The sequence below is a fragment of the Olea europaea genome, chromosome 1 (genome assembly GCF_002742605.1).
Source record: "Olea europaea var. sylvestris chromosome 1, O_europaea_v1, whole genome shotgun sequence".
NCBI lineage: Eukaryota > Viridiplantae > Streptophyta > Magnoliopsida > Lamiales > Oleaceae > Olea > Olea europaea.
Genome location: NC_036237.1, coordinates 3,933,954 through 3,948,720, shown reverse-complemented (window position 1 = coordinate 3,948,720; position 14,767 = coordinate 3,933,954). Strand labels below are relative to the sequence as shown.

The following is a 14,767-nucleotide window of genomic DNA, read 5'->3' as shown; positions in this document are numbered from 1 at the left end:
CTCTATTCCATTCCCAATTTTTAGCAAATATTCACAAAATGGAGGATCTAATTTAGCTCTCATATTTTCGGTTAATGCTAGCTATGTAAAAGAAGGCCATAAATGCGAAAAAACTAAACTTGCCTTCATTATATCACCTTTTGTTCATCTTTGTACTACTGGTAAAACTTGTCGAAAATCTCCTCCACACACAATGACTTTTCCACCAAATGGTAATTAACATTCAATAATATCTCTTAACATTTTATCTAAAGCCTCAAAAGCATATTTATGAACCATTGATGTTTCATCCCACATTATTAACTTAGACAATGCTAAAAGTTTACTAAGTGCAGACTGTTTACTCACCGAACACCACATATCACAACTTACTTCAAGCGGAATTTTGAATCTTGAATGTCCTGTTCTTCCAGCTGGTAATAGAGATGCAGCCACACCTGATGATGCCGTTGCTAGTGCGACAAGATTTCGACATCGTACACCAAAAAGTATTGCCTTGTACAAAAAGGTTTTTTCAGTGCCTCCTGGACCATCAATAAAAAACATTCCATTCCTATCATTTAAAACACAATTCAAAATAAATATCATATGCATTTTGTTGCTCTTTATTTAAACTCTCACTATAATGTTTGTCTGACTGAAAATTAATGTTAGTTGTTTCTTCGGCAACCATGGTTTCAAAGATATCATCATCATTCACAGTTAAATCAAAATCTACCAAGCAAAAATCAATTATATTCTTACCAACACCTTCTAAGAAAGAATTTATACAGTTAAGAGCTTTCATTTTAGCACTTTGTTGTGTGAAACCTTTATGTAAATAATCTTTTATCATAAAATTCTTAAATGTATCCTATAAATTCCTTGGATTTGTAGGGCAAGATAAACTCAATACATTGGCAAATAGTCGTCGCAAAGGTATAGGCATTTGGTAAGCAACTACCTCAGACAAACACATCTCAGAGTAGTTATCTCCGCTAAGAAGACCATGGGAAACTGCTGCTTCATAATAAGTAGATAAAACAATACCATTTACTGTTTTTAAATCTTCAAAAGATTTTTGCTCTTTAATATAATTTAGCAAAACTCTTAAAAAATACCTCTAACCTTCATATGGATTAGCACTAACTATTTTACCAATAACATTTTTGCTTTTTCTAGGAGTCCAAATTCGCATGGATGTATCCCATACAAAATAGGTTGGAAAATTTTCATACAATAGAGTTTTTGCCTTTTCATTTGAAAAATTCATTATAAAAAATTTTGTTAACATTGCTCGGCGAACAAAATCTTTATTTATAACCTTTGCTAAATCATCTCTATCCTTGTATGTAACTGTTCGCGATATATTTCTTTCAATTTTAAAACTTACCGCAAGTGTACGGTTCGTTAACAAGTAGTAAAATGGACTATGAGTCCAAGTATCGTTCCCACGAGGATTGAATTAGCTCTAATTAAACTAATGTGACCTTAACCGAATCCAATTGAATGAAAATTTGGTCTAAGTGTGAAAAGCCCTAATTTTGGAAGAAACCCCCAATTTGAAACCCTAATTTTTGAAGAAAACCCTAATTTCGAAACTGGAAACCCTAATTTCGAAATTCCCCTAATTAAATGACTCAACAACTCAATTAAAATGTAAATATGCAATTTTGGAAGTTAATGTATAGAAATAAATTGAAATAGAATCATTAGGATCTCGAATTCCCAATTGATTACCAAAAACCCTAATTTCACAAATTCAATGAATCGATGGAAAAATGCCAATTCAATGTTCCTAAACCTATCCAATATACTCTCTCGATATATATTAAACCTCCTCTTGCATACCACCAGCCTATATTTCTATGGATGATGCAAATATACAAGCATGCATGAATTTCTATGAACAATTAACGAATTGCATAAAGCATATGGGTATATTTCTATCCCCTATCGGACCCTATGTTGATTTATATTTTATCGAATCTATTCCACTTCTCTCAAATGTAAGAAATAAATCATCTAATCTCACATAATATATGGCCAATAATTATGGATGCAATGAAAACATATAAATCAAGCATATTATCCAAACGAAACTTTATATTGAATTCATGAGATATAAGAATTTAATAGTAATCAAAGGTTCATCGATCTCCTAATGAATTTAAACCCTAGCCTACAATCATGAATTACTAAATCAAGAAATAAAAATGAAATTAAAAGATATAAAGAATACGCCCGTATGAAAATCCTTGTTTTCTTGTATGAAATCTTGAAATTCTTCTTGAATCCTTGTGAAATCAACCCAAGATAGTGTTTTTGTGCCTCCAATTCATCTCTCTAGTCGTTCCTACTTTCAATTTGATGATTTTGGGTATTTATATCGCATCAAAATCAAGTAGGAAAAGAGTTTCAACGAAAACAAAAAACTGCAACTGAGGCCCCCGAAGTATAACTATGCGACCGCATAGAAGGTTTCTATGCGGTCGCATAGAACAATAAATTTTCCTCTAGTATTCCCTGCAACCTTCTATGCGACCGCATAGATGGTTACACTATGCGGTCGCATAGTTTGGCCATCTATGAAGTCCCTTCATCTTGGTCCCCGAACTTTCCTTGTTGCTTCTTTTGACTTCTTTCTTCGATTTCTTCATCTTTTCAACAAGTTTTATCCTCCAATTGATGATTGACACCATCAAATCTCATACCACTCATTCGGCTCATCTTTCGAGTATTTGCGCTTTAGTCCTCCAACTTTCAATTGTCTTCATTTCAGTCCCTCTTCAATACTTTCTCCCTCCAATTGTTTTGCTTTGTCCTTAAGCTCATACTCGGCATGTTGTTACTCTCGTTTTGCATTTAGCTCAACTTCTCAATATTTGCACCTTTGGTCCTCGAACTATCACTTTGTTGCGTTTTGATCATTCTTCGGCTCTTTTCTCCTGAATTCCAAAATTTCCATTGAAATACCTACATTGCATGAATTTAACTAGATTAAGTCACAATTCAACCATTTTATCCATGTTTAAGTCAAGTTTGTGAACCAAATAAGTGTGTAAAAACATACTTATCAAATCCCCCAAACTTAAACTATTGTTTGTCCTCAAACAATACAGTAACTCAATGCTAAACAAACATGGCTTAATAGCTTGCCGTGTCTCAGGATTGGAACTTAGCATTAACAATAAAACGATATCAATAGTGCGAGAATAAAATTAACCTTTACTCATCAAATGCAATACTCAGCGTGTGTGTGTGAACTCATGCCCCACATATCAAGCTTATGAATGGTTTATTCCCGACCCATAGTGGTCAAATTTATCCTTGCATCACTCGAGAGATACATAACCCCCCAAACTTATTCTTTTCACTCTATTATCTCGGGGTGTGTTCTAAGATTGGGAGTTTAACAACTATAATCCTTACCCTCTCTTAGTTTAGATAGATTTTACCCTTACAAGTACACATATCAACAAGTAGAGACTCTCTTTAATTTGATTGTTTCAACCTTTAGACTCAAACTAAGCTACTTACCTCGCATCAAGGTCAAAGTTATATCAACCTAAAGCTTTCACCTATTTCTCACCTTCTGGGTCTAGGCAATCCACACAATATAATTTCATGCACTGAGCCCCTACTTACCTCCATGTTTCCCTATAGTGGCTCAACCATCCCCAAACTATCTTAAGGTGGTTTAACGGGTTAATGTTATAGAGGGTTAACCTAGGTTTCTAATATTTTACTCCAACAATCCCAATCAATAACTTAACATGAAAGCATGAGTGTCGTGCAAAAGAATGTCAAGCATTGCATCAATAAGTATTCGCTAATTAAATCCTGTACTATATCCACAGTTCTAGTTTACACCTGTCCAATAATCACATCATAGCCGGCAAGGCTACCAAACCCACACAAGTATGCAAAAGTAAAATCAACACTCATTCATCACACATGCAAGAATGTAGTCAAATTAATGAGTGATTGTGAAAATGCATATTAATTACATGCCGAATATTTGTTTGAAAATTATGCTACCATCCCCCAAACTTATACAGTACATTGTCCTCAATGTAAATGTAAAGTTAGAAAAGCATAATTTAAAAATATATACACAATTTGGCAAATAGAGGTAAACAACACTCCCCTGATCAAAGTGGTGGTTGTGGTGTGTAGCTGGGCCCCGCAGCATGATCTTCAGAAGGAGATGGAAGGCGAGATAGGATTTGTCTCATCAACTCTGTCTGTTGTGCTTGCTCGGCCTGAATGGATTGAAGTCTATTCTCCATACTTCCCAATCGATCCCAGGTTTCGTTCACTCGCCACTGTATGCCATCCATTCTCCCAGCATACATGTTGAACCTACCATTCATGGTCTCCACTTCTCTTCGTGCCGCTGTGGCTTCATTCAAAGCACCCATTGTGTAGTCCCGGGAAGAGTAGAGGTCTCTCTGCACTTTGTCAACAGTGGTAGTCATGGTCTCGAAACTCTGCTGGAGATGTTGTATGTCCCGGCTAGTTCCAGTGGTGGTGGCGAATATCTGCCTCAATACCTGATTGTCCATATCAACCTGGGGTGGTGGTGGAGGAATTTGAGGCATATCAAGGTCTGCATCTGCTTGACCTTCCTCATTCAATTGCTGTCATCGTCGTGCGTTTTCTAATTTCTGTTGGTGCTTCAGTATTTTGTCATTTAAAAATTAGTCAACATTGGTTAGACCTTTAATTTTTGATCAACTAACATAGAAAGTAACGAATTCTGTCAATATAGATTGTAGATGCGAATTTTTTTTGAAAAATTTAGTACTGTGAGTGCAACAAATTAAAGGTTTGAATCAAATCTGCATAAACGTGAAAGATATGATACCGTGATTGAAATTTTCCGTTTGTTTTATACATACAACGTCTGCCAGTTAAAATTTGAAGACTTACACTATAAGCAAATATAAAAATTCAAAAGACCAAACAGAAAATATTTAATTTGAATTTTTTTAATCCCAAAAAACTTGATAAATTTTAATACTGTTTTAAAAAGCATTCATAAAAGGAATCAAGTTACAAACAGCTCGGTGCACATGCCTCTCACATAAGGAATGAGGCCCGCACATTAAATGCGTCGGGACCTACTCCTCTCACGTGAGGCTTGGTGTACAAATAGCTTAAGCCCTCATAAAAGCATTATTCTTTATAAAATCGCGTAAATATAATAAATCAACTGACAAGTGACGTGGCCTTCAACAATTGGTTCATATTTTCCACTCACATGTTTAGATGAAAGTACTACAGTTAAACTCCTAGATATTTTTAAGCTGACATGGCACGGCACGCAAAGCAAGTGCTCTGAAACGAGGTTGTCAGAAACGTCAACTCTGCCGTCAGTCCCATGTGGAGGCTTTTAAATTTTTAACGTCGCCCAAATCGACGTTAACTCCGTTAATTTTTCCAAAGCAAAACTATTTTCATTACCCTCAGCCCGCCACGTTCCCAAATCGGATCTAATTAGATCTGCACAACCAACTCTCTTCGCCCGTGTTTAGATTCGTTAGCCACGTCACATCCCATATTTCCACCTGGCATCAAACGTGTCATCCACGTATGGTCATGTGAACCTCAATAATGTCCATGTCAGCATCAAGATGGGAATATAATATCTTTTCTGCTATATGCATATCTGAATGCGCCCTCTCTGTTTCTCTCTGTGCTTTTAATCCTCCTCTCAACCCTAGAAAATTATGCTTTTGAATATTCAGTAATTTTATTGGTTAATTACTCGAAATTTCTGGTGAGCGTGTATAGTTTCGGATCGAGATGGTCTGAAGTCATAACAGTGATTGTTCTTTCTCCGATGTTTCAAAGGTAATTTGAATTTATTTTTGTAGTTTGTCAAAATATGACATTATTTTTAGTTTTCATTCTTTTCTAAATTCGTGTTTGACAGATAAAGAACTGTGGAAATCTTTGAAAAATTAATGGAAACGTTTTATATATAGTTCATTGATTGAAGATCAGTTATCTAGTTTTGTGGTATCAAAGCGGGGGAGTGAGTTTTATATAGTCAACTTATATATCTAACCGAGCTTGATTTGATGCGTGCTTAAGAATTAGAATCATTTGTAACAAATCAAGGTTACATTTTTTTTTTAATTAATATGACTAAAAAGCAGACAAAAATAGCGAAGTTGAGTTAAGAATGGAAAGTCATTCGTTAATAAAATCAAGGTTACATAGTATTTAATTAATATACGAAGAAAAAAGAAAAAAGAAAAAAAAAGATATATAATGAGTTGAGTTAAGAAAGGAAAAAAATAAAAAAGGATGCATAGAGGTAGAAAGATTTTCAATGTCCGTGGGAAAAAAGGTTTTGTATGAGCATATAATGTAGACGAACAAATAAAGCTGCTTGTTAGAATATAGAGCAAAGGTGTTAGAAGGCAGAAACTGTTTTAGAGATATCCTTGTTCTTGTATCTAGCATCAGGTATTGAATCCGAACAGTTAGATTGTAGACATACAATTTCATTTATGTATATTTAGATATGTGCCCTTGCTCTTCGTCTAATTGAGTTACTGTCATAGAATTCATCGAAGAATCGCTGTTTGAAAAGGTTCGTCACTTGAAGACAACGGCACGTGCTACTTATCTAAATTACATTTTCCTGTCGACTCATTCTGATACCTTATTTGTGAACTGTTATCGATCTGGTTGATGAGGGGTTTTCGAGTGGACACTGATGCTTCCCCAGCCAACGGGTTGGAGGAACTCAATTACCACCTCACGCGGGATAACCAGAATGAAGTAAGAAATAAAGCTACAAGTGACACACTTGGGACCTTGGAGGAAGAAGAATCGAGGATTAATGGAGATTCTGACTATTTGAGTGTCCGGGACACAGATTTGGTACAAACCCAGGTTGTTTCACAAACACAACAGCTAAAGCCCCAGGGACCTCAAGGTTCAGTGGTTCATTGGGAAAGGTTACTTCCTCTGAGGTCCGTTAAGGTTCTACTGGTGGAAAATGATGAGTCAACTCGGCATGTTGTTAGTGCTTTGCTTCGGAACTGCAGCTATGAAGGTTAACCACTCTTCCTTAGTTGCTTCTAATTCATAGTTGACTATTTACTGTTGTACTTGTTAAATATTCTACCTACTCAACACATTTATATTGTCTAATTAAGTCTGACCAGTAAACTTGAAGAATATGTTATTTTTAGCTTGAATTTGGACCTTTTATTGACGAGGTTTAGTTTGTAATTTGACTTGAACCATAATATCAGGTATAGGATTCAATAAACTTTGTCTAGCTTGATGTTTCCTTAAGTATTATGGTGTTTGTTCTTTAATAATTAAAATGTAGTTACACTGGTTTGTCATATTCTATCTCAAATAAGCAAAAAATATCTGAAAAAACATTTTTTTATTAGTTAGTAGGATAGGCTCTCAATAATTGCAAATGTCAGCCATACGCAATTACCTCATCAACATAAACATAGTTGTCCACTCTTCTTTGGTTTCTTCTGGAATATTGAAGAATGCCCTCTTTGCACCTTGAAGGTGTGCAGTCCACGTAAGTTGCGGAAACATATTGCATTTTTTCAGAGAATCTATCCTTGTCAGTTTCACCTATCTTGATTGCAGATAATTATGTGATATAAAGCCTGTAAAGTTCAGTCTTTCTTCGAGACGGGAAAGGAGGAGAAAAGTCTTGTGCATTGGACGATACCTTCTGTTCTCTTTTTTGTTTCTCTTCAAATAGAGAGAGCATGTCAACCTCATTTCTTTTTCCTCCCCGCTGAATTGTTTTTCCGTTCAAGCATAATATACAATCAGAAAAGACGAGAGTCATTTGAGAGAATCATAAACAAGTTTCAAAATCTGTTGGGACCTTAAAAAGTTTATTTTTCTGGATAATAAACTACCACTTTCAATTATGTAAGTTTCTTGGAAACAGAAATTGATATAATTCCTTATTGACTTATACAGTTACACTGCTTTGAATTACATGAACAATACTTATCTACACAAATTGTTCTCAAGTTTTGATGCTGGAAGAATCTAATTAAATAAAATCAACATAGAATAATTATTTTCAAGAAGTTTATATAATATTGTTCTCTTCACTGTAGAGTATTTTGGTGAAATAGCAGCGATCCATGTTACTTGGTTTTCGAGATATCTTGGGATTTATTACTTGTTCTCTTTCTGAATTTTCAGAGTTTTCTATTTTTATTGCTTGCTTTGAGTTAGATTATTTGCTACCACACTGAAGGTTAGTAGTATTCATACATTGTGGACTACGATACTCCTTCTAGGGTGGAGTGGTGCTATTCGACTTGTGTGTACCCCTACGCTCCTCGTGACATGTCTTATCTTCATAAATTCTTTTGATTTTTTTGACAAGCGAGGAACGTGATCCTGACATGCCCCCGACACGTCCAATACGGCTAAATGGATTTGACAAAGAATCTCATCACTTAATTTAAATTAATCTAAAGTCTAAATTAAGACCCTTTGGAATCTCAAAATGGGTCCCAATCTAGACACACATCCAATACCCTTTCCCCACCACCACCTAAATACAGCCTACCCCCCCTTCTTTTTGTGTCTTCTCTCTACGCTATAATGGCAAATGAGCTTCACTTTAAATTGACAGTTAGAATAGTCCTTCATATATTAATAAAACTGTGTTGAAATGTCTCTTTAGCAAATTTCACATTGTTCTATAGAAAAACCATGTTGAATGGCATTTTCTTTTTTCTTGACATTTCTCATATTATAAAAGTGTTTTCTGATTGTCCACTATTTCTTAGATATAACTTTTGCATAACAGCATATTATCTTCCATATTGGAAAGCTCATATTAGATAACCATTTTTTTTAATTTCTTCGTGACACTTCTAATATTTTATGAGTCGTTTATTTGTCTATCATTTCTTAAAGAGAATTTTGTACAACATATTCTCTTCAGAAAGAACATGACTTTTATAATTAGCCATACACTAAAATCAGAACTTAAAAGAATGATAGTGACAATCAATGAGAGATGGGAATTGGAGACAGGATGGGATGGGGTAGGCAGAATTTAGGTGGGGATAGGGGGAAGTGTTTTGGATGGGTGTTTGGGGTGGGCCTATTTTGGGATTTTAAAGGGTTTTAATTCAGATCTTTAGATTAAGCCCCTATTGGGCTCCCATTAAATTATAATTCATTTTTCTCTCTCTTATTATTGACCATGCATTCTTCAATAAACTAATATTACATGTAAAGCGAAAGCTTCTCTTTTTTTTTTAACCACACATTCTCCAAAATATTACTATTACAAAATCAAATTCTCATTATAATGTGGGAATAATGAGAATCAAACACAGGCTAATTCAAATTAAAGGTTAAGGTTCTCCCTTCGAAATTTTCAGGTCTATGGACATTAGGTTATATTTCTTTATGTAACTAATGCAATTCTGAAGACTTCACGCAATCTCTTTGAGGTTGATAGCTTTATTGATAGTATTGCTTATTTCGTACATGTGTTTTTGTGACAACTAATCTATCATTTCATTTTGCATATCTTAATTGTCTCATCTGATATTTTTATGGTTCTTTCAACTGAATTGAATATCTGCAGTTACAGCTGTAGCTCATGGCCTAGAAGCATGGAAAATTTTAGAAGATCCAACCAATCACATTGATCTTGTTTTAACAGAGGTAGCTATGCCATATTTGTCTGGCATTGGACTCTTATCCATGATTATGAACCACAAGACGAGCAAGAATATTCCAGTAATTAGTGAGTTTTTGTTACAATTTTCTGTCTTGCTATTTCAATGTCAAGAACATCTTATTCATGATTTTAAAGAATTTGTACTTCTAAACTGCTAGCTGATGAGTTTTTCTTGCAGTGATGTCATCTAATGATTCTATGGGTATAGTCTTTAAATGTTTGTCGAAGGGTGCAGCTGACTTTTTAGTGAAGCCTATTAGAAAGAATGAGCTTAAAACTCTCTGGCAGCATGTTTGGAGAAAATGCCACAGTGTAAGTAATATTCAGTTCCTTGATCCTATCCTAGTACAATTAGTACAAATGATAAGCTTGACAAGATTACTATTAGGATGGTTGTGACTATATATGCAATAAGTTATTGAACCCCTAGAGAACTCTGAAGTCAAGAGTTCTTGGGCGAGAGTATTACTAGGATGGCAACTTTTTATTTTAAGTTTTAGCTTTAGATGAAGTGGTTCAGAACATTCTAGTCTCACCGCTACTGAATTGTGAAATGTTCCGTGTCCGGTTTAGGGTTAGGACAAAAAGCCCATACGAAAAAATGTAGCTGAAATAAGGACATCAAGATTGATGTGTAGTTGTAGTAGGATGAATAAGATAAGATACAAGAATAATCACAAAGTGGATATGGCAACGGTTGAAGATAAGCTGGGGAAAGACGACTTTGGTGGTCGAGACATGGATAACTTTTAAAGCAGAGAATGCTGGACTCCATCTGGATACTTTTGAAAGTTCTGTTTTTATTTTTCTTTTCAGCATAGCATGTTGTTCTATAATGAATTAATCTCTCTCCTTTAATAGCAGTCAAGTGGTAGTGGAAGTGGAAGTGAAAGTGGAATACGAACTCAAAAATCTCCAAAATCAAAAAGCGAAGAGTTAGATAATTATGCTGCCAGCAATGATGACGACGACGACAGTGCAAGCATTGGCTTGAATGTTCAGGATGGAAGTGAAAATGGAAGTGGAAGTGAAACTCAGGTAATACCTATTTCCAAAATGCCACGATTGGAGGATCACATTTCTTGTATGTATCTGTTGCATGCATGCAGTTTTTCTTGTGTTAAAGAGTAATGAGCAGTCACCTGAATGAATTAGTTTGTTGCCACAGCTAACTTTTAGAGGTTTGAGTATTAAGAACTGGACTTGATGTAACGAATTGTTAGATTTTTCATTCAATAAATGGAATCATTGCATCAATTACTGGGATGCATAAATGATTCTAGGGATGCGTATATGCTAATAAGGAATGCCAAGATGATAGGAAGATGAAGATATTCTTGACATAAATATATGCTGGAAAAGATGCCCAAGTCATTATTAGTTTAATCGTGTTTCTGATGTATCTTCTTATATAGTGTAATACAGAGCTTGAATAGCTGTTTATGGTAGTAGAGCGTAGTCCTTGTAGCAGGTATGTTGGACATTTTAGTGACCTTTATAGAAGCATTGGTTCCTTTATCTACTATCCAGTGATTGGATTTATTTCCTAAAGTTATTACATGGAAAAACCTTTTTTTGACTGAAATATTTAGATAACTGGTTGGGGCTATTGACCTGGAAAGGGTAAAAGGTCAAACCGAGGTCTAACAGGTGGCAAAAAGTATTTACAAAATCAAAAAACTGAGGTGAACAGCCAGTTTAAAGCCAGCAGGTTCTTTATTTTTTCTAATGGTTTGCTATTTTCGGTTTTTAAGCTTAGAATCGGACAGGTTCCTGGTTTTGGACCAGCCAGTCCTGTCCAGTTTTTAAAACAATTTTGACTATGAACTCCTCATCTTGATTTTTTGGATAGAAACTTCATTACACAATTAGATTTAAACAGAGCTTAGATTTTCCACGCACGAATAACCTGACCTCTGTATTAATTAATGTATATAATTTGAAATTTCACTTCCCCAAGACAAATTTACCAAGACAAATGGATAGAGTGTGTGTAATCTTTCAAAGTTTTGTCATTTAAGGATACCAGCCAAGACCACTAATCAAGATAGTAAGGGAAACCAAGTATATTTTTACATGTTTTTGTGCTTTACAGATTATTCAAATATTCATGTTATCATAAATTAATGGACATGTGCGTGTGTAAAGAACCTGACAAGATGTAAGTTTCTGATGCTAGTGATTGAGCTCGATCTAGTTTCTAATTCCAATTTCTATGTTAACATATATGTTATTTTATGCAGAGTTCTTGGTCAAGAAGGGCAGTAGAAATTGATGGCCCCCAACCCTCGACTCCTTGCAATGAATTAGCAGGTCCTCCTAATACAACTCTTGCCCAGGCTAGCCATTCACGGCCTGAGGCGAAATGCAATAACCGGGTGTCAACATCCACTAGAGAATATCGAAATCAGGATGCTGCACTTGGTATGATTCTCTCTTTTAAATTCACTTTGCACATTTTCATTTATTTACCCATTTTATTTTTTTACTATTTAAATTGAGAAAATGGTTTATTTCACCGCTATGACAATGCTAAAATGGAAAAGATTTGAAGATTGGAGTACCAAATGCTCAAGAACTACGCAGCCAAAGATGTGGAGTATTAAGTGATACACCAGACACTGAAAAGTCTAAAAATTTGAATCCATACTCTAGCAAAGATTGCAACAGACCTGAAAATGGAAAAATGGATCCTAAGAATGAGATACCATATGGAGCGTTGACGAACAAAGATTGTGGTCTGATGAGTGCAATTACCAATGTGCCTAAACATCGGATGAGAAATGTATCTAACGAAGTTCCAAAACATCCATCTGAAGTTGCGAAAATCAAAGAAACGGCGACCTATGATCCAAAGGAAAAACCTACCCTTGAGTTTAGTTTGAAACAACTCAGAGACACAGATGATACGGGAACTAGTGCCTATCAGCATAATGTATTGAAACATTCAAACCTTTCAGCCTTCTCAAGGTGTAGAACTCAATGCCTAATTAGAAGACTTCTATATCTTTCCTTTGATCCAAATAGTAAGAATGATACTTAAAACACTTCCCAATAAGTTTCAGGTATAACTCCACGACCAATGCGATGCCAACTGGAAATGTGGGCAGCTGCTCTCCAATTAATAATAGTTCTGAAGCAGCAAAGACAGAATTAGCCACTCCCAATCAGGGATCTAATGGAAGTAGCAACAACAATGACATGGGTTCCACCACGGATAATGTTTTTGCCAAGGTGGAAGCAGGTAACGAGAAAACAGTGCCCAAATCTTCAGTCGGTATCCATCCATGTTCTGCTTTGCAGTCAGTGCAGCAGGTCCGCATGCCCATTCAGCCTGTGAACCCGGGCAAATCCAATTTGACAAAGTCAGCCTTGGCACCAATGAAGGCCTCAGACCAGCAGGCCCAAGTTCAGAACCACCACCATCACCATCACCACCATCACCATTACCACCACCATCATCATGCTTATGATGCTCAGCAGCGGCAGCAGCAGCAACTGCTCAACCATGATTATTTGTCCTTGAAACTTTTAACTGCTGAAGCTCCACAACACGGACCAAGTGATGAGTTAGTCACAGAATTGGAAGGAAATGCTGCTAATTATGGGAGTGCATCAGGGAGTAACAATGGAAGCAACGGGCAAAATGGAGTAAGCACTGTTGCAATCACTGAAGGAACAAACATGGCAAGTGATAATGGAACAATTGAGCAATATGAAGTTGGTGATGGTAGTGGCAGTGGAAGCAGGAGCAGGGTAGACCAAAACCGGTCAGCACAGAGGGAGGCCGCTTTGAGCAAATTTTATCAGAAAAGAAAAGAAAGATGCTTCGAGAAAAAGGTAACTTTTTTGCTGTAATTCTCGGATCAATAATAGACCGGGGAACACACGAGTGAAGAAAAAGGTCTTGGGGTGTAAATGTGTGCGCAATGTTGACAATTTTAGCACAGGCATTTCTGTTCCTTTGATTTGCAATAATTTCTCTTTTCCAATAAAAACCAATTTTCGTTTCACAAACAGATATGCATGAAACGTGCACTTGAACTCGCATAGTTTCATTGCATTCTTGCCTCCCTGGTTATCTTTGCAATTGGCATTTCACAAGTCTATTGCCATCAAAGTATAATGTTAACCTGTGGAGTTTTTAAGTATCACTTACTTTACATTGTTCTCATCAATTCAAACAAGTCATTCAGATTTTTATTTGGAGATTAACAGCAGAACTTACGTTCTTTGACATTGTTCTCATCAATTTTTTCTAGGTCCGGTACCAGAGCAGGAAGAAATTGGCAGAACAAAGGCCACGTGTTCGAGGACAATTTGTGCGACGAGTAACAGACGATAACCAAAGCAAAAGTGAAACCAGGGACACGGATTCTTGACCACTGCCTTTCTATGCTAAATATGTATAGGAAGTAGCGTTTATTCTTAGAATTCAGGGAGGCCTTTTGATTCCACGGTTGGAGATTCGTGGAAGGTGGAGAATAGTTGTGTTGTATAACTATGAAAATTGCAGACTTCGTCTTGTGAATGTTGATGATCAGTATTTTGTGGGAACTTGTTTATGTTTTGAGGATTCTGGTTTACAAGACTTTAAGTCTCTAGCAAATGAACCTCTTCAAGACAATTGATATATCCCGAATAAATAAAAATTTCAATTTTGTCTATTTTTCTACTTTAATCCTCATTTTCCCTGTAAAAATCTTTTATGGGCAGATGGAAAGACCAAGTTGCTTTATGTTTTCCTGTATGAAACCGATCAAATAGCCAACCTTAAATCTATTGTAATGATACAGTATTTTTTTATTTTTGGTTGGGTAAAAGTTCTTTTTATATTTTCGTCCTGAGTAATGCTATTTGCAGTCGCTTACTGCGGTAGTCGATCTACGTAGTATACACAGGGCAGGTGATTATTTGATACATTAATGAATAAAAAAATAATGTGGTAATTTTTTTATTCATTAATGTATCAAATAACTATCTACCATTTGTATACCACATAGGGCGACTGCTTCAGTGAGCGACTGCAAATAACATTATTCTTTCGTCCTACCCTTCTCTTTGACTTTC

General features: G+C 35.7%; 1 protein-coding gene across 3 annotated transcripts; it reads left to right on the top strand.

Moving 5' to 3' along the window:
* Positions 1-5,617: 5,617 nt before the first annotated feature.
* LOC111377387 (two-component response regulator-like PRR37) lies at positions 5,618-14,364 on the top strand. Of its 3 annotated transcripts, XM_023000555.1 has the most exons (10): positions 5,644-5,838; positions 6,558-6,608; positions 6,648-7,054; positions 9,602-9,763; positions 9,876-10,009; positions 10,559-10,735; positions 11,941-12,121; positions 12,244-12,667; positions 12,763-13,537; positions 13,960-14,364. In XM_023000555.1, the coding sequence occupies exons 3-10, from the start codon at positions 6,688-6,690 to the stop codon at positions 14,077-14,079; spliced, it is 2,340 nt and encodes a 779-aa protein (XP_022856323.1). In that variant the 5' UTR covers positions 5,644-5,838; positions 6,558-6,608; positions 6,648-6,687; the 3' UTR covers positions 14,080-14,364. The 3 variants fall into 3 exon arrangements, with proteins under 3 accessions (XP_022856388.1, XP_022856266.1, XP_022856323.1); XM_023000620.1 differs by having other exon boundaries at positions 5,618-5,838; positions 6,558-7,054; positions 10,562-10,735; XM_023000498.1 differs by having other exon boundaries at positions 5,618-5,838; positions 6,558-7,054.
* Positions 14,365-14,767: the final 403 nt, after the last annotated feature.

Bases quoted from the DNA above. Each gene is read 5' to 3' on its own strand.
- LOC111377387 (XM_023000498.1), top strand. From the start codon at position 6,688: ATGAGGGGTTTTCGAGTGGACACTGATGCTTCCCCAGCCAACGGGTTG. The intron at 9,764-9,875 runs GTGAGTTTTTGT...TTTTTCTTGCAG, and splicing joins CAAGAATATTCCAGTAATTA to TGATGTCATCTAATGATTCT. The intron at 10,010-10,558 runs GTAAGTAATATT...CTCCTTTAATAG, and splicing joins TTTGGAGAAAATGCCACAGT to CAGTCAAGTGGTAGTGGAAG.